The sequence below is a fragment of the Emiliania huxleyi genome (assembly GCF_000372725.1).
Source record: "Emiliania huxleyi CCMP1516 unplaced genomic scaffold EMIHUscaffold_62, whole genome shotgun sequence".
NCBI classification, from domain to species: Eukaryota; Haptophyta; order Isochrysidales; family Noelaerhabdaceae; genus Emiliania; species Emiliania huxleyi.
Window position 1 is genome coordinate 36,489 of NW_005197351.1, and position 25,589 is coordinate 62,077.

At 64.6% G+C, this 25,589-nt stretch overlaps 10 protein-coding genes across 10 annotated transcripts in view; 5 read left to right on the forward strand and 5 right to left on the reverse strand.

Moving 5' to 3' along the window:
• Positions 1-780, reverse strand: part of EMIHUDRAFT_214571 (hypothetical protein) — a gene marked incomplete at both ends in the record, with an annotated part of 2,522 nt that extends 1,742 nt beyond the window's left edge. Inside the window, one exon of the mRNA XM_005763660.1 lies at positions 739-780. Within this exon, the coding sequence (XP_005763717.1) occupies positions 739-780 (42 nt within the window). The remainder of the gene's footprint in view (positions 1-738) is intronic.
• Positions 781-6,684: 5,904 nt separating this feature from the next.
• On the reverse strand, positions 6,685-8,524 carry EMIHUDRAFT_452421 (hypothetical protein; the record flags this gene model as incomplete). The annotated part of the gene is made up of 8 exons (XM_005763661.1): positions 6,685-6,922; positions 6,990-7,083; positions 7,260-7,401; positions 7,602-7,628; positions 7,773-7,805; positions 7,841-7,946; positions 8,021-8,062; positions 8,127-8,524. 8 exons carry the CDS (start codon positions 8,522-8,524, stop codon positions 6,688-6,690), a joined length of 1,077 nt encoding a protein of 358 aa, XP_005763718.1.
• Positions 8,525-10,259: 1,735 nt separating this feature from the next.
• EMIHUDRAFT_214575 (acetyltransferase) lies at positions 10,260-10,817 on the forward strand (the record flags this gene model as incomplete). The annotated part of the gene is made up of 1 exon (XM_005763662.1): positions 10,260-10,817. One exon carries the CDS (start codon positions 10,260-10,262, stop codon positions 10,815-10,817), a length of 558 nt encoding a protein of 185 aa, XP_005763719.1.
• A 236-nt stretch (positions 10,818-11,053) lies between these two features.
• On the reverse strand, positions 11,054-11,884 carry EMIHUDRAFT_214576 (hypothetical protein; the record flags this gene model as incomplete). Its single annotated transcript, XM_005763663.1, has 2 exons — positions 11,054-11,275; positions 11,540-11,884. 2 exons carry the CDS (start codon positions 11,882-11,884, stop codon positions 11,054-11,056), a joined length of 567 nt encoding a protein of 188 aa, XP_005763720.1.
• A 1,169-nt stretch (positions 11,885-13,053) lies between these two features.
• EMIHUDRAFT_214578 (hypothetical protein) lies at positions 13,054-14,341 on the forward strand (the record flags this gene model as incomplete). Its single annotated transcript, XM_005763664.1, has 2 exons — positions 13,054-14,217; positions 14,243-14,341. 2 exons carry the CDS (start codon positions 13,054-13,056, stop codon positions 14,339-14,341), a joined length of 1,263 nt encoding a protein of 420 aa, XP_005763721.1.
• Positions 14,342-14,519: 178 nt separating this feature from the next.
• Positions 14,520-15,481, reverse strand: EMIHUDRAFT_214579 (hypothetical protein; the record flags this gene model as incomplete). The annotated part of the gene is made up of 3 exons (XM_005763665.1): positions 14,520-14,575; positions 14,779-15,019; positions 15,197-15,481. The coding sequence occupies 3 exons, from the start codon at positions 15,479-15,481 to the stop codon at positions 14,520-14,522; spliced, it is 582 nt and encodes a 193-aa protein (XP_005763722.1).
• Positions 15,482-16,290: 809 nt separating this feature from the next.
• On the forward strand, positions 16,291-17,388 carry EMIHUDRAFT_214580 (hypothetical protein; the record flags this gene model as incomplete). The annotated part of the gene is made up of 3 exons (XM_005763666.1): positions 16,291-16,581; positions 17,004-17,110; positions 17,376-17,388. The coding sequence occupies 3 exons, from the start codon at positions 16,291-16,293 to the stop codon at positions 17,386-17,388; spliced, it is 411 nt and encodes a 136-aa protein (XP_005763723.1).
• A 193-nt stretch (positions 17,389-17,581) lies between these two features.
• Positions 17,582-18,865, forward strand: EMIHUDRAFT_214581 (hypothetical protein; the record flags this gene model as incomplete). The annotated part of the gene is made up of 6 exons (XM_005763667.1): positions 17,582-17,647; positions 17,725-17,787; positions 17,865-17,927; positions 18,005-18,062; positions 18,521-18,719; positions 18,835-18,865. 6 exons carry the CDS (start codon positions 17,582-17,584, stop codon positions 18,863-18,865), a joined length of 480 nt encoding a protein of 159 aa, XP_005763724.1.
• Positions 18,866-19,056: 191 nt separating this feature from the next.
• EMIHUDRAFT_214582 (hypothetical protein) lies at positions 19,057-20,269 on the forward strand (the record flags this gene model as incomplete). Its single annotated transcript, XM_005763668.1, has 5 exons — positions 19,057-19,176; positions 19,525-19,616; positions 19,763-19,937; positions 20,077-20,162; positions 20,242-20,269. 5 exons carry the CDS (start codon positions 19,057-19,059, stop codon positions 20,267-20,269), a joined length of 501 nt encoding a protein of 166 aa, XP_005763725.1.
• Positions 20,270-21,105: 836 nt separating this feature from the next.
• EMIHUDRAFT_437597 (hypothetical protein) lies at positions 21,106-22,638 on the reverse strand. The gene has a single exon (XM_005763669.1). It carries the CDS (start codon positions 22,615-22,617, stop codon positions 21,358-21,360), a length of 1,260 nt encoding a protein of 419 aa, XP_005763726.1. The 5' UTR covers positions 22,618-22,638; the 3' UTR covers positions 21,106-21,357.
• Between the last annotated feature and the right edge of the window lie 2,951 nt (positions 22,639-25,589).

Sequence of the window (25,589 nt, forward strand, 5' to 3'; positions counted from 1 at the left end):
GTGTCGGCGGAGGACGAGCACACGGACAACTCGCTGTGTGCTCTGACATCCGAGAGGCGTGGGCCATCAACGCGTCAAACGGCCTGCAAATCTACGCGTTTCCCGAGGGATCGAAGGACGAGTCGGCGACGTGTTTGTCAACACGCCGAAAATGTTTCAGAGCGTCATGTCCGTTTGGTGTGCCCGGCCATGCGACCTCGGCTCGGACATGTGGCTAGCCGTCGTCGAGATTCCGAGCAAGCAGCAGAACGCGCCCCTGTTCGGCACGTTGGGCTGGCGAGCGGACTACACGCGACTGAAACGAGGCTGCAGGCCCCGGCCGGGGGGGCGGGCGCCCGTTGCCTTTTCTTCGCGCTGGCCGTTATAGAATTCTTGTTGGCTTCTAAAAATCTGTGTTCGTGCCAGTGCGCGCCAGTCCCGTGCCCAGTGTCGTGCGAGGGAGTTTCGTTGTAAGATTCTAAAAATCTCTCTCTCTCCGTTATAAGAGTACATGTACACGGGTCGGATTGTTGGTACAGTGTACCTAAAAGGTACCCGGGTATCTAGATGCAGTCGTCTTGCAGACAGTCGTACCCGGGAGGGAACTGCTCGTTTGTTCGATTGGTTGATGGTTGGTTTTTAGGGGGAAAGAAAGAACAGGGAGACGTCGACGGCGGCTCCTTGCCTTTCGTAGGAATCCTGCCGGATAGCGCTTTAGCGCGGCCCGGGTTCTTTACAGGTAGTGCGTGAACTTCGAACTTCCGCCCCAGCGGAAGCCAGCACGACAACTTTTTGGAACATGGAAAGTGCCGCGCGCGGCAGAGCCTCTCTGCTCGCCGCTGCGCCTGCCACAGCTTCTGTCGATGACTCACACCCGGCGGCCCTGCGCCGCCCGAGTGTCGAGCGCGCTGCGCCTTGCGCAGCGCCCATGTCAGGCTGGGCCCTTGCCGCCCTGATGCGCTACGCGATTACCGCAACTTTGCTGCTGCTTCACGTGAGGGAACCAGCCAGTTCAGTGAGGAGGAAAGCTCTCATCGCTCATGGTCTCTGCCCTCGCCTCGCGCACTGGCACTCGGAGCCACGCCACACAACGGATCTTTGGCGGCATTGCAATCAATGCGTAAAGGACAGCGCCCAGCTCCATGGCCTGTGCTCTGCCCTGTGGAGGGCCTCTGTGCGACCTGTTATGATGCAAGAGTGATATGAATGTGCTGCAATGCGCCCCCGACCTGAGGGGCTGCGAGTGTGCAAAGGAATGCGGCCACCGTGCGTGGTGTTTCTGCGAGGAGAGCAACCCTCATACTGGCGATTACGCAATGGCGATGGGAGGCGGACCCGAGGACCGCTAGCCACCGTGCCTTGCCACGAGTGAGCTTGTGAGGGACAGCTCGCTCTGTGCCCTGGGACGCGGACCCGAGGACCGCTGGCCACCGTGCCTTGCCACGAGTGCGCTCTTGAAAGAATAGCTCTGCGCATGCGACATGCCAGAGACGTGGGAGACCCGTCGAGGGCTGCACGAGAGCCACCGTGCCGCGCACGAGTGAGCATTGGAACGAATAGCTCTGCGCGTACGACATGCCAGAGACGAATAGCTCTGCGCATATGACATGCGAGAGGCGTTGGAGACCCGTCGAGGGCTGAACGAATACAATCTGACTTTGGAATATTCTCGTTCGCACACGCGACATGCCAGAGACGTGGCAGACCCGTCGAGGGCTGCACGCATACGCGACATGCCAGAGTCGTGGCAGACCCGTCGAGGGCTGCACCAACACGATTATATATATCGAAGCACCCTCTGCACGTACGTGACATGCCAGAGAGGTAGCAAACCCGTCGGGGGGCTGCACGAATACGTTATGTGCTCTGCGCATACACGACATGCCAGAGTCGTGGCAGACCCGTCTAGGGCTGCACGAACACGAGTCTATATATCGAATCATCACCGTTTGCTCTGCGCTCATTACGTGAGATGCCAGAGTCTAGCAGACCCGTCTCGGGGGCTGCACGAATACGTTTATGTGCTCTGCGCATACACTACATGCCAGAGTGTGGCAGACCCGTCGAGGGCTGCGCGCGAACACGATTTAGTCCATCGAATTATGTGCTCTGCGCATTCACGATATATCTGGCTCTCGGTCTTAACTTGCGACTTGCGTGAGAGCCCCTCTCTCTACTCAATGGGCGACAAGCCTCTCACTCAATGGAAGGGGCGCGAGCGGCTCAGAGTACCCTGAAGTGACAGTCGTCACGGGACTCTAGCCTCCGGAGCTCGCGCCTCTTGTCACCCATAGAGCACATCGTGCGAATTATCCGGATGTGGGCTCTCTCATGCCCTGTGATGTACGTACACACGTACCGGTCGTTCGAACCATGTGGAATGAGAGGATCCGCCGATGCCTTCAGAGGGAACGCACGAGAAAAGGAAAGAATGCCGGATAGCGCTTTAGCGCGGCCCGGGTTCTTTACAGGTAGTGCGTGAACTTCGAACTTCCGCCCCAGCGGAAGCCAGCACGACAACTTTACCAAACTTGGAACATGGAAAGTGCCGCGCGCGGCAGAGCCTCTCTGCTCGCCGCTGCGCCTGCCACAGCTTCTGTCGCCACCCGCCCTCCCCTGCGACCGAGGTGGGGGTCGTGGCGTGCAGGACGCCGCGCCTTGTTTGCACTCCGTCCTTCACAGGTCGCCTCTGGCGCCTGTACGGCGCACTAGCCCGTCACGCTATAATCGCTAGGGCGATGCCCGATGATGGTCGAGAGCGTGGCAGGACCACGGCAGCGTCTCCGACGCTAATCTAGAAAGGTCACGCCGCGATGATGGTCGAGAGCGTGGCGCAGCCACGCCAGCGTCCTCGACGCGCTAATCTAGAGAGGTCGGCGACGGCCGACGCCGCGCCTCTTCACACCTCTCTGTTCACAGGTCGCCTCTGGCACCTCTGTTCGGCGCGCTAGCCCGTCACGCCAAGCGCTAGGGCAATGCGCGAGTATGATCGAGAGCGTGGCGCAGCCATGCCAACGTCTCCGACGCTAATCTAGAGAGGTCGGCGCCGGCCGACGCCGCGCCTCTTCACACCTCTCTGTTCACAGGTCGCCTCTGGCACCTGTTCAGCGCACTAGCCCGTCACGCCAAGCGCTAGGGCAATGCGTGATGATGATCGAGAGCGTGGCGCAGCCACGCCAGCGTCCTCGACGCTAATCTAGAGAGGTCGGCGACGGCCGACGCCGCGCCTCTTCACACCTCTCTGTTCACAGGTCGCCTCTGGCGCCTGTTCAGCGCACTAGCCCGTCACGCCAAGCGCTAGGGCAAGGCGCGATGATGATCGAGAGCGTGGCGCAGCCACGCCAACGTCCTCGACGCTAATCTAGAGAGGTCGGCGACGGCCGACGCCGCGCCTCTTCACACCTCTCTGTTCACAGGTCGCCTCTGGCACCTGTTCGGCGCAATAGCCCGTCACGCCAAGCGCTAGGGCAATGCGCGATGATGATCGAGAGCGTGGCGCAGCCACACCAGCGTCCTCGACGCTAATCTAGAGAGGTCGGCTACGGCCGACGCCGCGCCTCTTCACACCTCTCTGTTCACAGGTCGCCTCTGGCACCTGTTCGGCGCACTAGCCCGTCACGCCAAGCGCTAGGGCAATGCGCGATGATGATCGAGAGCGTGGCGCAGCCACGCCAACGTCCTCGACGCTAATCTAGGGAGGTCGGCGACGGCCGACGCCGCGCCTCTTCACACCTCTCTGTTCACAGGTCGCCTCTGGCACCTGTTCGGCGCACTAGCCCGTCACGCCAAGCGCTAGGGCAATGTGCGAGTATGACCGAGAGCGTGGCGCAGCCACGCCAGCGTCCTCGACGCGCTAATCTAGAGAGGTCGGCGACGGCCGACGCCGCGCCTCTTCACACCTCGCTGTTCACAGGTCGCCTCTGGCGCCTGTTCAGCGCACTAGCCCGTCGCGCCAAGCGCTAGGGCAATGTGCGATGAGGATCGAGAGCGTGGCGCAGCCACGCCAGCGTCCTCGACGCGCTAATCCAGAGAGGTCGGCGACGGCCGACGCCGCGCCTCTTCACACCTCTCTGTTCACAGGTCGCCTCTGGCACCTGTTCGGCGCACTAGCCCGTCACGCCAAGCGCTAGGGCAATGTGCGATGATGATCGAGAGCGTGGCGCAGCCACGCCAACGTCTCCGACGCTAATCTAGAGAGGTCGGCGCCGGCCGGTGCCGCGCCTCTTCACACCTCTCTGTTCACAGGTCGCCTCTGGCACCTGTTCGGCGCACTAGCCCGTCACGCCAAGCGCTAGGGCAATGTACGATGATGATCGAGAGCGTGGCGCAGCCACGCCAGCGTCCTCGACGCTAATCTAGAGAGATCGGCGACGGCCGACGCCGCGCCTCTTCACACCTCTCTGTTCACAGGTCGCCTCTGGCATCTGTTCGGCGCGCTAGCCCGTCACGCCAAGCGCTGGGGCAAGTGCGATGATGATCGAGAGCGTGGCGCAGCCACGCCAGCGTCCTCGACGCGCTAATCTAGAGAGGTCGGCGACGGCCGACGCCGCGCCTCTTCACACCTCTCTGTTCACAGGTCGCCTCTGGCACCTGTCGGCGCACTAGCCCGTCACGCCAAGCGCTAGGGCAATGCGCGAGTATGAGCGAGAGCGTGGCACAGCCGCGCCAGCGCCTCCGACGCTAATCTAGAGAGGTTGGCGACGGCCGACGCCGCGCCTCTTCACACCTCTCTGTTCACAGGTCGCCTCTGGCACCTGTTCGGCGCACTAGCCCGTCACGCCAAGCGCTAGGGCAAAGCGCGAGTGTGATCGAGAGCGTGGCACAGCCACGCCAGCGTCCTCGACGCGCTAATCTAGAGAGGTCGGCGACGGCCGACGCCGCGCCTCTTCACACCTCTCTGTTCACAGGTCGCCTCTGGCACCTGTTCGGCGCACTAGCCCGTCACGCCAAGCGCTAGGGCAATGCGCGATGATGATCGAGAGCGTGGCGCAGCCACGCCAGCGTCGACGCGCTAATCTAGAGAGGTCGGCGACGGCCGACGCCGCGCCTCTTCACACCTCTCTTTTCACAGGTCGCCTCTGGCACCTGTTCGGCGCACTAGCCCGTCACGCCAAGCGCTAGGGCAGGGCGCGATGATGATCGAGAGCGTGGCGCAGCCACGCCAGCGTCCTCGACGCGCTAATCCAGAGAGGTCGGCGACGGCCGATGCCGCGCCTCTTCACACCTCTCTGTTCACAGGTCGCCTCTGGCACCTGTTCGGCGCACTAGCCCGTCACGCCAAGCGCTAGGGCAATGCGCGATGATGATCGAGAGCGTGGCGCAGCCACGCCAGCGTCCTCGACGCTAATCTAGAGAGGTCGGCGACGGCCGACGCCGCGCCTCTTCACACCTCTCTGTTCACAGGTCGCCTCTGGCACCTGTTCGGCGCACTAGCCCATCACGCCAAGCGCTAGGGCAATGTGCGAGGATGATCGAGAGCGTGGCGCAGCCACGCCAGCGTCCTCGACGCGCTAATCTAGAGAGGTCGGCGACGGCCGACGCCCTCTTCACACCTCTCTGTTCACAGGTCGCCTCTGGCACCTGTTCGGCGTACGGCCCGTCGCGCCATGTGCTGGGCGAGATCGCGCTCTAGTAATTGCAAGGAAGGGCGAGTGGGGGAAGTGCCGGTAGGAGCCTCCCATCCCTCCATCACGGCACCCTCAGCGTCCCCGCGCACGGTGTGCATGAGGAATAGCACACGTGTGTGGGACTCGTGTCGAGCCAGATGGGAGTGGCCTCGTGGCGAGTGCCCCACGGGCCTTGCTATACGAGTGCTACCCCGGCTCCTACCGGCATAGCCGGAAGGGGCGCGAGCGGCTCAGAGTACCCTGAAGTGACAGTCGTCACGGGACTCTAGCCTCCGGAGCTCGCGCCTCTTGTCACCCATAGAGCACATCGTGCGAATTATCCGGATGTGGGCTCTCTCATGCCCTGTGATGTACGTACACACGTACCGGTCGTTCGAACCATGTGGAATGAGAGGATCCGCCGATGCCTTCAGAGGGAACGCACGAGAAAAGGAAAGAATAAAGGGTGTGGATGCTGGGTTGACGGAAATCGGGGGACGCGACCCACCTCGCCACAGACGGTCCCGCGCCTCGCCGTTAAGACGGCTACACGACCGCGGCTCATGTGCGTGTAGCCGTCTTTGTCCGGAGTGAATACTCCAACGCGCTCGTCGGTGACGGTGTCCCCCGATTTCGCCGCGCTCGGCGAACCTCGACAGCGCCTTCGGTGGCATGCAGCTCTTTGCGACAGAAGCCTGGAGAGCAGCTCCTCTGCTGCTCACACACTCTGCACAGTTGACACAGCCTACTGTGCGGCTGCCACAGCTGTGACAGCGATGGGCTCGCCCTCACTGGCCCTCAGTCACTTGTGCTGCGGCTTGTGTGACTGTGAGCGACACTGCTCGGCGACTGCCGGCACACTGTGAGACCATGGGTGTGAGGTCAAACCACGCTACCAGCGCTTGGTCACATCGGCCCCGAGGTCAGATCCATCTACTCTGTTGATGACAAGACTTGTCTACTCGCTGGAGCCGAGCAGGAGGGCCCGGCGCACCACCCCCTGGTCAACTCACCTCCTGCTCCCCCCCACACCCCACGTAGAGTAGCCGTACGGCAGGTCGGCTCAAAAGACGAAGAATTTTACAACGAAGAAACCCGTCGCTCATATTACTTCCAGCCGCCGGTCCGCGTACCCGAAGCGCGCCTTGTGGTCATCGAAGAGCCGCGTCAGTGCCTCGACGTACAGCGCGTGGTACGCCGTCACCTGCTCGGCGGTCGGCTCGGCGATGCGCGGCAGTTGCAGCGGCGCGCCGACGACGGTGTGGACGGCGACGTCGGCACGCGGGAGGAGCGGGCACCACCACGCTCCGTAGAAGAGGGGCACCACGAAGCCGCACCTGCGCGCGCACTCATGGCTGTAAAGATGGCGCCGGGGTGTGAAGAGCCGCATGGCGACGGCCGAACCTGCGCAGCAGCCACATGCGCAGCCTTTTCCCGGCGCCGACGGAGCGGTAGAGGTCGCACTCGCCAAAGGTGTACGCGAGAAGGAGGAGGTAGCCTACTACTCGCCGCTAAGTCCTGGCGCTGCCGTGTGGGGGCGCGCGACATGGAGCGCCGAAGCGGTGGCATGGGGCGTGGAAGTGGGCCGTGGCGCTCGCTCGCCGGCAAGGCGAAGCGGCACCTGTGTCCCGACCCCGCTAGTTTGGCAGATTTCGCTTCTAGTCCGCTCGTCGCCGTGCTGCAGCGCGTACTTGATGAAGCCCTTCCTCCTCTTGAGGTAGACGCGCTCGCGACCAAACTCGAACAGGGCGACCTCCTCCATCCCGCCCGGCAGGATGCCAAAGTCGGAGCGCTGCCGGAACAAGCCAAACATGCCCTGCGCGCCGTCCGCAGGGGAGGCACCGACGAGGTCACCCGCTGCGGCGCGTCGCGTGAGAGGCCTCGGGAGCGGTGGGCGGCGGTGCGGCGGCGGCGCGGCGGCGGCGCGGGGGCGAGGGCGGGCGGCGGTGGCAGGGCTCGATGCGCCTCCTTGGTGGCGGGCGTGCAGCAGCCGAAGAGGAGCATCATCGGCCGCACGAGCGGCAACCGAAAGAGGAGCGGCGCCTGGAGGAGGGTTCCGAGAGGGTTCCGAGAGGGCTCCGAGAGGGCCCGGGGACTCTTCCAGGCACGAGGGGCGGCAGGGAAGAGGAGCGGCGCCTGGACGCCAGAGATGCGCGCGAGGCGCTCGTCGGAGAGGAGCGAGGTCACCTCGGCCGGCAGGTACAGGTCCGGCCGCTTGGCCTACACCGCAGGGCCGGACGTGTGCGCCGCCTCACTGCCAACCGTTCCGCGCCGCCGTGCCGTCGAAGAATCGCCTTGAATCGGACGGCGCCGTTGAGCGTGAAGCCGAAGCCGACGGACGTGCCATGGGGGTGCATGCACCTGCGGAAGGAGGAGGTGTGATGGCCTCCGCACAGAGAGAGAGGGGTCGGCGGCCAGCGCGAGGCTCGTAACACCACATGCTGCCGTCGTCGGCTTGCATCACGTCCATCACGCGCCTGGAGGAAGGTTGAGAGACGGTTCCGAGAAGATTCCGAGGTGAGTCCAGCGTTACAAGGCCACACGCGCCGCTCGACCCAAAAGGAAACGCCGTGGCGCAGGAAGCCGGCCGCTTGGAGGTAGAGCCGAGCCGCCAGCGCGCTCTCGCGCACAGGCAGCAGGGCGGAGGCAAGAATTACGGCGGCCAGCGCCGCGGCGAGGTGCAGCCTCCCGGACCAAAGGGCGTGAAGAAGCGCGAGAGGGAGGGACGGGCCGACGAGGAGGATCGAGAGCACGCAGATGATTGCGATAGCGCCACGGACCCGGCTTGAGCCACGAAGCGTGTGACCGATGAGGTCCGTGCTGCCCCCAACCACGGCCGCCGAACGCGCCGCTGGAGAGAGAGAGCTGCTGGTGCCAGCCGGAAGCTCGTCGATCTCTATCGTGCGCAGGCGGCGCACTGGACGCGATACGGGAGACATATCAGCTCAGCTTGGCCGGCGGACGAAGGGGTCGAGCGGGCGAGCGGGGCCGATGGGTGTGAGGTGACGATTTTTTTTTTCAGTTCTCGAGGTGGATATCCTTTGGCCGCGTTGGGTAGCGAGGATTGGTGTAACCCGAGCCACGGAGGCGTGTTTTCTGACGGCCGACCGTCAGTGCACGGAGTTGCCACTTCTCCGACTGCCCCGGCTAGTTCCCGAGGCTCGCCGGGTTTCCCCTACGTCACCCAGGACCTAGCGCGGGTGGGTTGGAGGGGGCTCGCCCCGTTCCTCCCAATCGGGCCGCTTTAAGCGGCCACGCCTCGCAGATTCGTTTTCGCGCCTGGGTCAGGCGCGCGGGGCATCCCCCGGGTCGCTCGACCAGCGATCCGAAGAGTGGCCGCTATGCGAAGGAAAGAGTGGGGCCCTCGGGGTACGCCTCGTCCGGCCCCCTCCGAGGGGGGAAGGGAATTGCGGGGTCCCCTCGGGCGCCTCAGTTCGGCCCTCCCGAGGGGGGGAGGGGAGCAAGGGGGTGGGGGGGTCGGGGCGGTGGGGAGGGGTCTCGGATTTCATGTGACTAAGACTTGCCTTTCGGGGAGGGGCCTCGCGCCAAGCGCAATTGAATGCTGCCTGACCTCTTCCCCTCCTCCCTCGAGGCAGCGAGTAGGCAGCGAGAGGAGGTCTCGAGCGCCTATATGAAGGTATGTGAGATGGTGATGGGAATGGGTGGTCGGGCGGGCGGGCGGGGCGGGCGGGCGGGCGGGCGGGCGGGCGGGCGGGCGGGCAAGCGGGGAGAGGCGGGCGGGCGGGGCGGAGCGGGCGGGCGGGGTGATCGGAGAAATCGTAGCCACAATCAGCAGCAGCGGAGCAGCAGCAGCAGCAGCAGCAGCAGCAGCAGCTGCAGCAGCCAGCAGCAGCCTCCACCGTCGAGCCGCGATCGCTGCCGCCCGCGACGCCGCCCGCCGCGTCAGATCGCCGCGACGCGCGCCTCGAGTCGAGTCGGAGAGCCGCGCCGCACCAGCAGCAGCATCAGCACCAGCAGCACCAGCACCACCAGCACCAGCAGCACCAGAGAGAGGCGCAACCTGCCCGACGCCGCCGTGTCAGATGCTCCCGACGCGCGTCTCGAGCCGAGTCGCAGAGCCGCGCCGCGCCAGCAGCAGCATATGCACCAGCAGCAGCAACATCACCACCAGCAGCAGCACCAGAGAGAGACAGTGCAGTGTGACAGCAGCGCAGAAGCGCTCGCAGAGCGGCGCGCAGCGCCGCGCACGCCACGCCGCGGTCGGTCGGACGAGCGCAGCGTACGTCGGCCGCGAGCCGCGTCGCCAGCCGTCTCGCGAGAGAGCGGCGCCGCCGCGTGCGCGCAGCAGCCGCCGCGGCAGAGGCGAGCCGCGGCGACGGCCGCACAACCGATAACTGCCATTGGCGGTTTTTAGGAAAGGGGCTCAACCTTTTTTCAGTGTATGTAGCTCTGACGAACATACCGAAGGTGAACTGCTGAGAGGGTTTGCGATGAGGAGCGATCCGAGCGTGGTATTCGGGTGATTTTTCACACATAGGTAGGTCGGGTTCCGCCCCGGCAGGGCGGATCCTTCGCGAGGTTTGGCAGCCCCTCAGACCCTAGTCGGCAAAGATTTCTTTCGTTGCCCCTCTGGCGGCTTGGCGCCCGACTCTCGAGTACTAGATACGGCGAGCGACGGGTGGTCACCAGAATCGCCCGCCGGCGTGTTCTTATATGCATCGTCGCACCATCTGCACTTCGAGCAGGGCGCTCGAGTACACGGTCAGCCACCTCGTAATGCACAATCCGCCAGCAATGCGCGCTCCGGCGATGCCCAGCGGTGCCACACTTCTGTGCTCCAATGCACCGAGCATCCCGCCCTGGTACTTCCGTGCGCTCTATCGAGAGGTGGGTCGGGCTCACGAATGGACGGACTGGTTGCGCCGCTCGGACGCGGAGCTCGAGTCTTTTGTCACTGCTCCGGGCACGATCCTGACTACGCTCCTGCTCGATGGCGCCCCGCGTGGCTTTTATATGCTGCGATGCGAGCAGGCGAGTGCCGAGCTTCTCTATTTTGGATTGACGCCCGATGCCCTTGGGCGGCAGCTGGGCGGCCCGCTCCTCCGGCATGCCGTGCAAGCCGCGTGGGAGGAGCCGAGGCTGCAAGCGCTGCACGTGAACACAAACACGCTCGATCATCCGAACGCGCTTCCTCTCTACAAGAGCGTGGGATTCAAGGTGGAGCGGGTGGAAAGGTGCTGGCGTGACCCGCAGAGCGAGTCTGAAAAGTAAGCAGCGAGTGACACTCGGGGCATGCCGCATATCTCCGATCCCGATCCGGTGCTGGATATCCCGCTTCTCCACCCCCCTATCCCGGGGATGGCATCCGCGCGAGAGGCCGCCGCGAGTGGCGGTCTGGATAGACATAGCGAGGTGCGTGCTGTGTCAGCTGATGGGGAAAAAGAAACGAGGAAAGAAGCGCGGGGTTCGAGAGACGCACTCGCAATCAATTATCAAACCCGCTCGACTCAACAGCACGCGCAAGACGCCCGGATGGCGCGCAAGAGGTCCGGCACTCCGGTGTACCTGTCGACCGCCCCGCCCCAGCTGACATTGTGCCCGTCGTCGACGCAGGCCTGCACCACGAGCGCGTACCGCACCGCGCCGCCCTCGCCGCGCCCGCCCTCGAGCTCCGCCTCCACCGTCGCCGCAGGGTCGAGCCCGAGCAGCAGCCGCGAGAGCTCCTCGAGCTTGCCGCGCGCGAGGCGCTCGTCCTCGGCGGCGGCGGCGGCGCGCCGCGCGCGGAGCTGCTCGAGCGCCTCGCCTCGCCGCTCGAGCAGGCCGGCCCACGCCTCGTAGTCCCGCGCCGGCCACCCCGCGGCAGCGGGCAGAGGCGTGCCGTCGCCGAGCGCTCCGCCGGGCTGCGGGCAGGGAGGCGCAGCGTCGGCGCGGTCGAGCTCGAGCTCGATTGCGCCCGACTCGGCCTCGTACGCGCACCGCGCCAGCTGCTCGACGTGGCCACGAGGCAGCAGCACCCGGACTGGGCAGGCGCGCCGCAAGTCGAGAGCGAGCACCGCCCGGCGGGCTGCCCGCGCGTCCTCGGCCCAGAGCAGGACGATGCGTGGGCTGCTGCCGCCGTCGGCCGCGTCGTCGCTGCGGCAGGGAGAGCGCCACGCGACCCAGCGCGGCTCTGAAGCACAGCGAGAGCTCTCGGAGAGCTGCATCGCGGCGTGCTCGGCGAGCCACTCGCCCTGCAGCAGCCCGCGCTCGGCTAGGAGGCTGCTCAGGCGGTCCAGCTTGCGCTCGTGGAGGAAGCGGCGCAGCCGAGGCGAGGAGGTGGCTACGTGCACCTTCGACATGGCGCCAAGAGCGATAGCGTGTGCGCTAAGGGCTGCTACGAGGGCACGTCCGTTCACAGCCTTGTTATTGAGAAGAAAATACCTCCTATGGCGCTGTGCGCTGGCCTGTGAGAGGTTGAGGTGCGAGTTCACAGCCTTGTTATTGAGAAGAAAATACCTCCTATGGCGCTGTGCGCTGGCCTGTGAGAGGTTGAGGTGCGAGTTCACAGCCTTGTTATTGAGAAGAAAATACCTTTTTTGCTGGTCTGTGAGAGGTTGAGGTGCGAGCCCTGGAGGCCCTGGGGATGGGGTGAGACTACCCGCGGGCCTAGAAGGCCCGCGCGCAGGGGGGTGGGAGATTGAGACCGGTCATGAATGAGTGCGCGACACGCATTGTTGCGAGCAGCGTTGTTGATGTTTTGCGCGTCGCCACAGACGGCGGCGCGCGAGAGCTGTTGCGAGTGGTGCTGGGCGAAGCCCCGGGCGCTGCCGGAGGCTGTGCCGTAGTCGGTGCGTTCGACGGCGCTCGGGCTGCCGACCTCTTTGGCGAAGTTGAAGATGATTCTCTTGGTCGGCGGCGCAATGCCGCCCCGGCTTTCGACGAGACAAATTTTGACGATTCCGTTCTTGACATGGAGCGCGTCGTAGTACTGTCCCTTGTGCTCTTTGACCCAGCCTTTGCCGGTCGCATGGACGAGCGGGCCCTGTGACTTGTGGCCGCGCTCTTTGCACCCAAGAACCTCGTTCACAGTAGGGTGATAAGAAACAAGAACCTCGTTCACAGTAGGGTGATAAGAAACAAGAACCTCGCATGCGACGACAGTAGGTAGGCGAAGACCAGGTCCGGGATCATAGCCGCAGTGCGTCGCGCGCGTCTCGTCGTTGGGAGCGGTCGTCAAGTAATCTTGCTTGCCGCGAACTTCAGGGTTCCGCATGCCACTGCATGGTGGGTACACTGTGTCAGGGCGCAGGGGCGAGGGAAGCCTGCGAGGTCTCTGTGGGCCACAGAGCCACGATGGCTGACTGAGCGGATCGTCCTCCTCGTCGGCCCCGCCTGGCTCGCGGCGTCCCCTCGGAGCCCCCAAGGTGCAGCCGGTACGTTTGCCCCGCCGAACTCAGGACGTCCGTCTTAGGGGTAAGTTGCTGCGGTAGAAAGTTTTTCTTTTGTCGCCCGAAAGGACAAACGCCCCATGCCCGCTCGCAAGCGCGCGAGAGCCGAGGCTCCTGTGGAGACCGCGACGCTGACCGACCCCGACGAGCACCACCCCACCTTTCGCCAGCTCGCCACGCTGTGGCGCGCCGGGCAGCTCTGCGACGTCACCTTCACTGTCGAGGGACGCTCCTTCTCTGCGCACAAGCTCGTCCTGGCGGCAGCGTCGGCGTACGTGCGCGCTCTCGTCGACGGCCCCCGCTTCGCGGACAGCAGCTCGGACGCCCTTACTCTCGATGAGATGCCCGCCGCGGCCTTCGAGCTGCTCCTGGAGTGGATCTATTCTGGCTCCTGCAACGCGCCGCTCAACTTGCTGCAGCCGCTGCTGCTGGCGGCGGGGCGGCTGCAGGTGCCCGCCCTCGAGATGGCGGCAGCGAATGCTCTCGCCGAGCGGCTCGACGCGACGAACTGTTCCAACCTCTGGGCGTTTGCCGAGCGAGCGGCTCTCGTCGACCTCGCAGCGGCAGCCAAGGCGTTCGCGCTCAACCACTTTCAAGAGATCGCGGGCGACGCGGCGTTCCTCAACTTGCCGCGGGCGCAGCTGGAGGTGCTTCTTTCAAGCGACGACATCGCTCTGAAGGAGGAGCTCGTCTTTGAGAACCTGATGCTCTGGCTGTCGGCCCAACCGGCGGAGGCGCGCGAGCCCGACGAGGTGGCCAAGCTACTCGAGCACATCCGCTTTGCAACGATGGAGCGGGCGTTCATCACCGAGCGCGTGCAGCCGCACGAGCTGATGCAGAGCATGCCCGCCTACAAGGTGCTCGCCGAGGCGCTGGCGGACAGCTGCTTTGGCGCTGGCACGGCGAGGAGCGCGCCGCGAGGCGGCTCGTGCGGCTGGCTGCTTGAGGGACTCGATTGCGGCGACAAAGTGACGGCAGAGGGGCGCGTCCTCACCTTCAAGGTAGACGCGTACCGCCTCGTGCGGCTAGACAAGCTCATCTCCTCGGGCAAGTGGGAGATCGGCTTTGAGCTGGTCGCAGACAATGCTGGCTGTGGCGCTGCCGCCACCGTTTTCGGCCTTGTGGCGCGTGACGGCGGCCCTCCTGTCGACTTCGATCTCAAAGGCACATCGATCACCCTTGGTCTGGACAACACCTTCATGCTGCGCCGCCACCGGCGCCTAGTCTACGCAAACGGGACGAAGGTGGGCGAAGGGGATGGCGACGTAGGCCAGGGGGGGAGCGGAAGCTACGCGCAATTCCCTGTCGGCTCCCGCGCACTTGAGCTGGTGTATTGTTTCGCCCCCGATAAGGCACAACAAAACATAACGCGTGAAGCATGCGATGAACCCATGATACATATATTGTCCCGGTCGCCGGTCGCGATAACACAGTATATGGTACTCCCCGCCGGAGAGTCACTCCCCGGAACGTACTGCTTTCTCGTCTCTCTCTCCCACCTCGCGTCCGCCCACGGTCGCGCGCCTCCGCCCCGCCCACGCCGAGGTCACGTTGGTTGCGCGAACATCGCAACATCCCGATCCAGCAAGCGCGCAAAGTCGACTCGACGCGAAAGTGCGGGTTGTACCTGGTCCGAGGGCGAGAGGCGCCGCGCTTTGCGGCCAAATCGACACGCGCAGAGGGGCGGAGCGGTGGCGGCGGCGGCGGCGGCGGGGGGGGGGGGGGGGGGGGGCCCCCCTTGGGGGGGGGGTCTTTTCCCGCCCCCCCGTCCAGCTGCCACTTGGACAGCACGAGCCGCGGCCTACGAAAGGGCGACACGGGACGCGTCGCGGACGTGGCGCGGCGAGCGCACGCCGCCAGAGGGAGGTGCGAGAGGAGTTGCTTGCTCAGCATGGCGGCGTTGAACCAGAAGGAGAAGAGCTTGTCGTCGTGCATCTGGCCGCTCACGCGGTGGGACACCTCCACCCGCACGTCGGAAGACAGCAGCAGCGGGCACGACTTTGTGTTGACGTCGACCACCGGGACGTCGGGCCGCGTGCCAATCAGCTGCAGGAGGCGACGGGGATGGGGTGGGGCGGGGTGGGGCAGGTGGGGGTGACGACGGGACCTCGAGCAGCCTTGGGGAGCCTCGGGCAGCCTCAGCCAATCTCGGGCCATCTCGGGCCATCTCGGGCCATCTCGGGCCATCTCCGAGACGCCGAGCGGCAGCGTGACGAGGCGCACCCGCACCAGCCGGCAGGCGGCCTGCCGGTCCAGGAGCCGCTCGCACGCGGCGGGCTCGCGGCAGAGGCGCGCGTAGTAGTGCACGTACAGCCGCTGCGACGCGATGGTGACGCCCTCGCAGTTGTTTGTCCTCGCGAAGCCGTAGAAGGCGAGCGCGTCGAGCGAAAGCGCCGCGGAGATCATGGTGCCGGTCCGCCCCTTGCCAGCCTTGCAGTGGACCACGGCGACGTTGTCGGGGTGCTCGTCGTGCCACGCGGCGACGCTCGCGCAAAAGTCGTGCATCATGCGCAGCGGCGGCGGGTTGTGGTCGTCAAACGGAAAGACCTATTAATTAACAACTAATTAATTAATCGATTAGTTAATTAGCGTTCGTGGTCGTCAAACGGAAAGACCTCGACGCGGCCGCGGAACTTTGAGGGGTCGTAGGAGCGCTCCGAGCAGAGGTTGTAGACGCGGTAGTGGCCGTGGTGCCTCGGACATCGGGTTGCGGTACACGCCCTCCGTGCCCTCGGAGGGGAACCCCATCGCGATGACGCGCGGCGTGATGTACGACAGGTCGAGGTTGAACCCGTCCTGGTGATTTTATTATTATTAAAATAATGGGCCGTCGCCACCACCTCCCCGCTCTCCGCTGCGACGTGACATCGCGATATGCGTGTTCGCGTGCGCAGCGGCGCTCAATTAGGTTGGTTGCGTCCGCTGACTAAGCTTGGTTCGCGGTGGCGGGCGCCATGCCGTCTGCACGATGGCAGGTATCGGGCATCGTGCGTCCGCCGTAAAAAGAAAGAAAACAGACAACAAGGGAGGGATGGGAGGACGGCACGCCGCCACCACACAGGGATTTTAAGGAGAGGAGTGTGGTGCTAGCCGTCGCCCACCCTCGGGCGTCTACCACTTCCTATCTCTCATCGCAGTTTCTCACCAATTCTCGCAGCACCTTCATGCCACCTCTCGTTCTTCTCACTCTGCGTCCGCTGTGTACTAAGTAATTTCTTTATTTCGCAGCGGCTGGGGCATACACACTCCCGACAGGTGAGGGGCCCAAGAGGCAGGGGCTACTTCCCAGCTCCCGACGCTGAACTACGACGGTCAGGATGCCCGACCTCGCCCACCTCCGATACATCGTCGAGGACTCGATCGGCAAGCACATGTACGAGAACGCCGTGTTTCTCGCCGACAAGCTCGTCACGATGTCCCGCGGCGCGCCGGACGACGTGTATCTGCTCACGCAGGCCTTCATGTTCACGAGGCAGCACCGGCGGGCGCTGCACGTGCTGCGGCAGCATCGGCTGGCGACGTCGTCGCCGCGCTTCACCTACCTGACCGCCAAGTGCCTCGCCGAGTGCCAAGAGTGGGACGAGTGCCTCGCCACCCTCGACGACACGGTGCTCGAGCACGCGGCGCAGGAGGCGGCGGCGGAGGCGGCGGCGGCGGGCGGCGGCAAGGCGCGGCCGCCGCTGGGCAGCCTGTGCTCGGCGATGCTCCTCCTCAAGGGCACCGTCTACGAGCATCTCGAGAATTGGCCGCTCGCGGCGCGCCACTTCAAGCTGGCGCTGCGCGAGGAGCCGCTGCACTACGAGGCGCTGCAGCGGCTGCTCTCGAACCACATGCTGACGGCGGGCGAGCAGCGCGAGCTCCTCGACGAGCTGCAGGAAAGGCTCGGAGCCGAGGCGCTAACCCTAACCCCAACCCTACCCAAACCCTAACCCTAACCCTAACCCTAACCCTAGGCCACCCCACGCGGAGGCCACCCCACGCACGTCCCCCCACCCCTCCCCATCTCTCCCCACGCCTCCCCACATCTCAGGGCCACGAGTGGCTCCGGCTCTACTACGGCTGCAAGCTCGACCCCGAAAAGGGCCGGCAGCTCGCGGCGCTGCACGCGGCGGCGGGCGCGGCGGAGGAGCCCGCGCCGTTCGGCGGCTCGCGCGCCGCGGCGGAGGAGCCGGCGGCGGCGGAGGGGGAGGCCGAGCTCGGCGCGGGCGGAGGCGGTGCGGGCGGCGGCGGCGGCGGCGGCGGCGAGGTTGGCAGGCGGGCGGGCGGCGCGGCGGAGGAGGCGGAGCGTGCGCTCGCTGCGCTCGGCGCTCCAGCTGAGGGCGGCACGCTGCGGCTCGCGCGCAACGCAGACCTGCTTGTCGCGGCGGCGGAGTACGAGTACGCGCACGGGAGGTACCGGCAGTGCTACGCGCTGACGAGCCAGGCGAGATGTGGGGAGATGTGGGGAGATGTGGGGAGATGTGGGGAGATGTGGGGTCGGGCGACGCCCCGGCCTGCGAGATCTGCGGAGATCTGGGGAGAACTGGGGAGAACTGGGGAGATGTGGGGAGACAGGTGCTCGGCTTGGACCCGTTCGAGCCGTCCGTGCTGCCGGTCCACATCTGCTCCATGGCGTGCCTCGAGCTGCTCTCGGAGCTCTTATCCCTCGATTGGGTTCGGTACTCTGGAGGTACGGTACTAGGCGCGCCTCAAGCTGCTCTCGGAGCTCTTCTCCCTCGATTGGGTTCGGTACTCTGGAGGTACGGTACTAGGCGCGCCTCAAGCTGCTCTCGGAGCTCTTCTCCCTCGATTGGGTTCGGTACTCTGGAGGTACGGTACTAGGCGCGCCTCAAGCTGCTCTCGGAGCTCTTCTCCCTCGATTGGGTTCGGTACTCTGGAGGTACGGTACTAGGCGCGCCTCAAGCTGCTCTCGGAGCTCTTCTCCCTCGATTGGGTTCGGTACTCTGGAGGTACGGTACTAGGCGCGCCTCAAGCTGCTCTCGGAGCTCTTCTCCCTCGATTGGGTTCGGTACTCTGGAGGTACGGTACTAGGCGCGCCTCAAGCTGCTCTCGGAGCTCTTCTCCCTCGATTGGGTTCGGTACTCTGGAGGTACGGTACTAGGCGCGCCTCAAGCTGCTCTCGGAGCTCTTCTCCCTCGATTGGGTTCGGTACTCTGGAGGTACGGTACTAGGCGCGCCTCAAGCTGCACTCGGAGCTCTTCTCCCTCGCGCACGAGCTGGTCGAGGAGTACCCGCAGCAGGTTGGCTAGTACCATACCTCCAGAGTACCGAACCCAGTGTGGGTTCAGTCCGTTGGGTGGTGCGGTAGGCGGTGCCCTGGTTCGCCGTCGGCTCGCCTACCCCTAGAAGCGGAAGACGGACTCTCGCCTCCCAACCAGCGCTCGAGAGGACACGTTCTCCGCCGCATTCACCTGTATTCCGCTGTATTCACTGCCTTCGCACCCCTCGTCTTCACGGCCCTGTTATTGAGAAGTCTTCACGCGGTGCCCGGAGTACGCTGCGCGGTACCGTCTTCCCGCCCCTCATGTCGGCGTGTTGCCAGCGTAGGCTGCTTCTACCACATGGTCTCCGACTTTGAGTCGGCACGCCGCTACTTTTCAAAGGCAACCACCCTCAACCACCGCTTCGCTCCGGCCTGGGTCGGCTTCGGCCACGCGTTTGCGGCGCAGGACGAGTCGGACCAGGCGATCGCCGCCTACCGCACCGCCCACGGGAGCGAACCCACACTGGGTTCGGTACTCTGGAGGTATGGTACTAGGCGATGGCCGCCTACCGCACCGCGTCGCGCCTCTTTCCGGGCTCGCACACTCCGTGGCTCGGCATTTGGCTGGAGTACCATACCTTCATAGTACCGAACCCAGTGTGGGTTCAGTCCCGTGGGAGGTGTGGTAGGCATCGGGATGGAGTACCTGCGCACCAACCACCTGCCGCTCGCGATGCACTACATCAAACAGGCGCACGCCATCTCTCTCCCCCCCCTCTCCCCCCCCCCCTCTCTCCCTCTCTCTCCCTCTCTCCCTCTCTATCTCTCCCTCTCCCTCTCTCTCTCTCTCCCCCTCTCTCTCAACCACCTGCCGCTCGCGATGCACTACATCAAACAGGCGCACGCCATCGCGCCGCACGAGCCCGCCGTACTCCACGAGCTGGGCGTGCTGCACTACGCGAGCGGCGAGTACGCCGAGGCTGCAGACTACTTCACGCGCGTCGCAGAGCACGAGCTGCCTAGACGCGGAAGAGCTCCCCATCTCTCCCCATCTCTCCCCATACCTCGGGCCCTAGACGCGGAGCACGTGTTCATGTCTCCCAACCAGCACGAGAGGACACGTACTCCGCTGTCTTCCCCTGTACTCCTTCTCCGCTGTGTTCACGCGGTGCTCTGAATACGCTGCCACAAGACCGTCTTCTCGCAGGCACGAGGGCGACTCGACTCCTCATATCTCCCCATCTCTCCCCATCTCTCCCCATCTCTCCCCATCTCTCCCCACACCTCCCCACACCTCCCCATATCTCCCCACATCTCCCCACATCTCCCCATATCTCGCAGGCACGAGGGCGACTACGACGACGCCGCACGGGAGCCCTCCATCTTTAACCTCGGCCACGCCTGCCGCAAGATGCGCCGTTTCGACGAGGCCATCGAATGGTGCGCCCCGACCCCACCCCCGCCCCCGCCCCCGCCCCGCCCCCCCGCCGCAGCCGCCGCCGCCGCCGCCGCCGCCCCGCCCCGCCCCCGGCCCGCCCCACCTGCGGCCTGCCACCGCCCCTCCTCCGCGTCCGCGTCCGCCGCAGGTACCGGCTCGCGCTCGCCATCGCGCCGCGCAACGCGTCGACGTACGCCGCGCTCGGCTTCACGCACCACTTGCGAGGCGACCCGGACGGAGCCATCGAGCTGTACCACCAGTCGCTCTCGCTCAAGCCCGACGACACCTTCACCTGCGAGATGCTCAAGGAGGCGCTCAAGGACGTGCTGCAGGCGACCTCCGACCCGCTCTCGCTGCCTCCGATGTCGGCGCCCGGCGGCGCCGCCGCCAGCGCCGTCGGCGTGGGGAGGGGCGCGAGCGTAGTCAAGATGGACGTCTCGGCGGCGCACAGTGTCCTCTGAGGGCGGCGCTGCTAGCCCTCTGCCCAAGTTGGCCGCTGGAGCCACACCCGCCGTGTACGGTGACGGCGCGCTCTCCACACCTCGGAGGTCCGTGGGCCGGCGGCACGTGACTCGCCGGGCTGCGGCTGAGGGGCTGTCCGACACACGGTCACGGTGAGACTGGGAGGTGGGAGCGCGGCGAGAACGCGCTCTAAGGCATGTTGTGCGAGTATATGGGACAAAAGCGTCGAAAATGTCCCAAAAAGCGTGTCTCGAGTTTGTTGCAGCCCCACAGCTGGCGCGCGCTGCCAGGAAGCACCGCTCGCGTGTCGGCGGCACTCCCTGGCACCCAGGGAGTGCCGCGAACCGACCAGACCGAATGGGCTCGACGCCGCGCTCGCTGTGGGGCTGCAACAAAGTCGCCGCCGAGCGTGCCACCGACGGCGTCCGGGCGGCGGTGATGGAGTGTGAGACCTGAGGCTGCGGAGGTGACGCCTGAGGTACCGGCCCGTGCAAAGCGACTCAGCCGGCGACCGCCACGGGCTCAGACGAGACTTGTCGACTCGTTACGGCTCAGCTTCACCGTGGTCATCGGGCGTCTGTCGACGTCAGGACCACCATACAGCTCGCGGGTTTGAGGTCGCAAGAGCCAAGATGGTGGCGTTTGGACATCCCAACCATCACACAAGACAGCCTGTAGGTGATGGCGGGACGGCGCAGTGTTTGTGGCACTCGGCAGTAGGCACCCGCGGCACGGCCCCGCTGAGTTGGCTCTCGCGGGCTGCGGAACCGGCCCCAGAAGGGGACGGTCCGGGCGAGTGTGGCAGCTCCTGCGCTAGTATGGGCACCCTCTATCACAACACTACTGATCCTGGTCATTAGAGCTGCCAGGGATAGCGTCAGGAGCCGGTAGGAGTCAAAACCTCTCATATTGAGACATCGTGTCCCATATACTCGCACAACGAGCCCTAAATACGTGCATAAGAGAAGCACTAAGCGTAAGCCAATTGCAGATGCAGAGAGTGCACCGAGAAATGCGGGCGCGCGTTTTGAGTTGAAGTTGAGCTACGTTCTGAGTCTTATACTTTCCCTAAACACACGCAACTCTGATCTCCAATCATGCTGAATTGCATGTACATCGCCGCCGCGCAGGCCGCGCTCCTCTGTGGCGGGAGCGGCGGCGTGCACACCGCCTCGAGGCGCTGCACCTCTCCCCTCTCGAGAAGGAAAGAGGCGGTGGCGCGGCGCGGTCGTGGGCGGACCGAGTCACTCACGAGAGGGGGGTCAGGCGACCGAACCTAGACTAAGAAGACAACGCCGTGTAGCCGCGCGCCGCTGGCGTTATGCTACCGGCACGCTTTTTTGCGGCAGTCCCGCGCTGCTTTTTGACGAAGGCCTTCATCTTCGTCTCGGCTGGCGTGTCGTCCATCACGTCGATGGCCTGCGTCATGCCCGCGCACGCGATCGCCCAGTAGAGGAAGCCCAGGTACTCGAAGATGACCGAGTACTTGTTTTGCGTCACGCGGCCGCCCGCGTCGCAGTTGAACTTTGTGCACGGGTACAAGTAAAAGTCGACATTGGGGTCCCAGCGGCAGCGCCACCCGCCCGCCCGCTGGTCGGCCCACTGCTGCTGCAGCTGCGGCAGGTCGGCGCCCGTGCACGCGTCCTCCGTCGTGTGCAGGATGCATGTGTCGACCTTCTTCGTGTTTGGCCCCGCGAGGGTGAGAAAGTAGCCCCACGTGATAAAGTAGCACAGCATGAGCCCAAAGGTGATCTCCGCCATGAGGAGGGTGAGGAAGGCCATCTGCCAGGAGAAGTTGCGCGCCCCCGACGCCACGTGAGCCGCGATCGGCCCCGCCGCGCGCAGCTGGTACCCGCAGAAGGTGAGGAAGATCCCGCCCGCGATGCCAATCGTGTGCGGCCCCGACGACATCACCTCGGTGTAGCAGTACTCGTAGTAGTGGTCGGGCTGCATGTGGCAGTTGCCGGCGAGCGAGGGCATGATCCCCGTGAAGGTCGTCAGCGCGAACCCCATCCGCATCAGCCACTCCCCCGAGAGCGACGAGTACCGGTAGCTCGACGTGCCCGACTCGGCCTCGCGCTTGACTCGGTTGCGCGCCATCTCGTCGACGCGCTCAAAGAAGATGTACGCGATGAGGACGAGCATGATGAAGAGCAGCACGTACCCCTCGAACATGACGTTGGCTGTGAAGAAGGAGATGGACGGCGCCGACTCTGCCCACGACGAGCAGCCGAGCGTGCAGTCGATCACCCGCCAGCCGATGACTGCGCCCATCGCAAGGAAGAACGGCGGGATGAGGAAGAACTGGCCAAAGTGGTTGGTCGCGAGGGGGCGCTCGCCGGTGGACGCCTCGCCCAGCCCTGAGCTCAGCCACATCAGGAACAGCAGCAGCGCGCCCATCGCCGAGCCTGCCGCAAGCACGATCGCGGGCTCCGAGTAGTCGTCGTCGGGCGCACACTCGATGTGCGTCGCGTTGCCCACAAAGATGGAGCGGTCCGGGTAGAAGTCATGCGTTGGGTCCCACGAGCTGCCGTGGGACATGGCGACAAGGCGCCCGGGAGGCTGCACCGCCAAGGTGGTAAAATTTGTGAATTTCATGATTTTTTCCTTTTTTGTGTCCTTTGGCACTTGGAGTGGGGCGACAGGGAGAATGTGGCCGGTCTCCGGCACCGTACGCATACTACTCAAAAGGTGGTAAAATGGAGCTTTTGGGTTTTCAGCTGTGAACAGGAGCGAGTTCGCGCTGCGCTAGGCTCAGACGGCGAGTTCGCGCTGCGCTAGGCTCAGTACCGGGCGAGTTCGCGCTGCGCGCTAGGCGTTGTTGACACGTCACGCACACGATGCTTTGCCGTCATGGGTAGGTTTAATTAAAGAGCTGCGTTGGCTCGCCAAAGCTGCGCCGCCTCGCGCGCAAAGTCGCGCGCGGCAGCGTTGACCGCACAGCCTACTCGCCCAAGTACTCGCTCTCTTTTATGTCCCACCATGCAGAGCGCATCTCTCTCTCTGTTGTGCGAGGCGTGAACCACCCTCCGGATGCTCCTCCCCTTTGCTCCAGGTGTATTCTTTTTTTGCGGGGCGGACTACCCACGGTTAGACGCCGTCGCCAACTGTCATGTCGGTAGCCGCTCTGCAAGCTCGCTGCTGGAGCGCGGTTGATCGCATCGCGGCGCCGACGCCGCGGCGGCGCCATCTCGCGCGGCGAGAGACGGCGCTGCATCGGCGCCAAAACAAACGGGAGGTCGCGGCGCGGCCGCGGCAGCAAAAACATCGACGTTCGCTTCTGCTTCTCGTCTCGTCTCGTCTTGTCGCAGGCGCACACGCGCGCGATCCGCGTCGCTCCGCGAGGACACGACCACCGGGATTCGAACCGGCAGCATAAGAGCGCCGGCTCGAACGCCGGCCGATCGTGCAACGGAGTCATGCAGGTCTTGTGCGCTCTGCAAAACCGGCTCGTGAATATATGACTGGTTTTGTCCGCGGGCGCGAGGACACTGCGGAGGCGGGCGGCGGCGGCGGAGGCGGCTGCAGCAGCACACGGGCTGGCGGCGGCGCGCGGACGGTGGCGGCGGCGCGCGGACGGCGGCGGCGACGCGGCGGCACTGCTCCTCTGCTGCTGATGATGACAATGATGCTGCTCCTGCTGCCCCTCCCGCCCGCCAGCTGCCCGCACGCTCGGTGGGATCTCTTCACCTTCACACTGGTCGAGTCATAGGTGCAGCGCGATCGGCGCTGAGGCCTGAGCTGCTGATGGAGTATAGTGGAAGTGGGTGGTATAATTACTTGTGTGTTAATGATTAATTATTAATAGTCTGTATTCCAGAATTCCGTTGGGGGGAGGTATTCAGTCGGGGGCATTAATAATCGTCGGGCGGGGGCGCGGCGCGGCGGCGGGCGGGGCGGAGCGGGGCGGCGCGACCATCTGTACTGACGGGGCCTCTGGTCTTTGATGCAGCGCAATGGTCGAGCCGCCCTCGACTCAAGCGGGGCTGCCTTCCACACGCCGCTGCTCAGGCCGGGGGAGGGGGGGGGAGACCTCCTGTTCCTCGCGGAACGGGAGCAGGCCCCTCCTTGCCCGGTCTGCAATGCAGGGCGGTGGTCGTGCCATCTTCGCGTCGTACTCGAAACTACCACGCCGCAACCGTCGCTGGCGCGCGACACGTTCCCGTAGGCCGGACTGTCCTCGTCGAGAGTGTGTGCCGCCAAGGCGGGACACACTCAGGGGCACAGTGCCGACGGGACGCGGCAAGATGGCGAGGACGGCGGCTGGGTTTACAAACCTGGTCTCCCCGCGTTTCAGAACTGGCTCATCTGGATGCACGACATATATGTTCCTTTTGGCTCACATAATCATCTAGAAAGTGATCGAAGGCAACTGCAGGAGTCCCTGGAGTGGACGGACGACAGCGCAACAGTCGAGAAGACGTTTGTGTTCATCAATGAACACCTCTCCGTTGCAGATGAGCTCCACCCTATCAAATGCGTAGACAACATGGATCCTTTTGACAAAATCACCCCCTCGTCAGGCTCCGGGATGGTGTTCACAAACGGCATCCTGGACGTCTACACGGGTAAGGTCCGCGGGTTCGAGGTGCACGACTTTGTCACAGAGCGTCCTGGACGTCTTGCAGCCCACCGATGCTGAGTGGCAGGAAATATCCAGCGGTCACCTTCCTCCCCTGTATGGGTGCCGGTGTATCGCAATCTCACTGCGCCTCGAACAACTGCGCCGCGTCCCCTGCTCCCCACACAAATGGCGCAAGACTGTTGGGCTGGGGTGCGGGGGGGCGAGAGCTACCTCGAGCAGATGCTAGTTACCTGAGTGTCGGACATCGGTGCTAGTTACCTGAGTGTCGGACAGCGGTGCTAGTTTACCTGAGTGTCGGACTAAAAAAAGCAGTCGAGAGACGGGCGCAGACAGCCGGCGCTGCCAGGGTCGACCAAACCAGGTGCGCGCCGTGCGCCTCACTGCCGGTGGCTGGCCACCTCCCTCTGCCTCTCCCCGTCGCTTACGTCCGCCCCGCGCCGTCAGCTGAGCGAACATAACATAACGCACAACTAAGAGAATAACATAACGCATGACCGAGAACATAACGCATAACTGAGAGGACATAACATGCTGAGAGAACTATCCGCCGGAGGGGCTCTTGCGCGAGGGGCTCTTGCGAGGGGCACTAAAGTGCGAACCTCCGCGACCCTACTCACTCAGCACGGAGAAGATAGATGCTCATTCCCATTGCAACTAAGAAACTAATGTATCCTATGCAGCAACTGTCAAACCATAGAGCAAGCAAAAACGTTCCAAAAACAACTGAAAGCAGCGCGGCAGCCTCCTTCTTGACGTAACTTTCTCCCCCAAAGAAGACGTTGCGATCAAGGAACTTCTGATATCCGCCCATGCTGTGGTGCGACGTGCATTTGAGTACACTCATGCGATTGCCGCAGCTGCCAGAGGTAACGCCATATTTGCCCTGCTCAAGGATTGTCAAGCGCGACTGAGCAGAGAAGTGCACGTC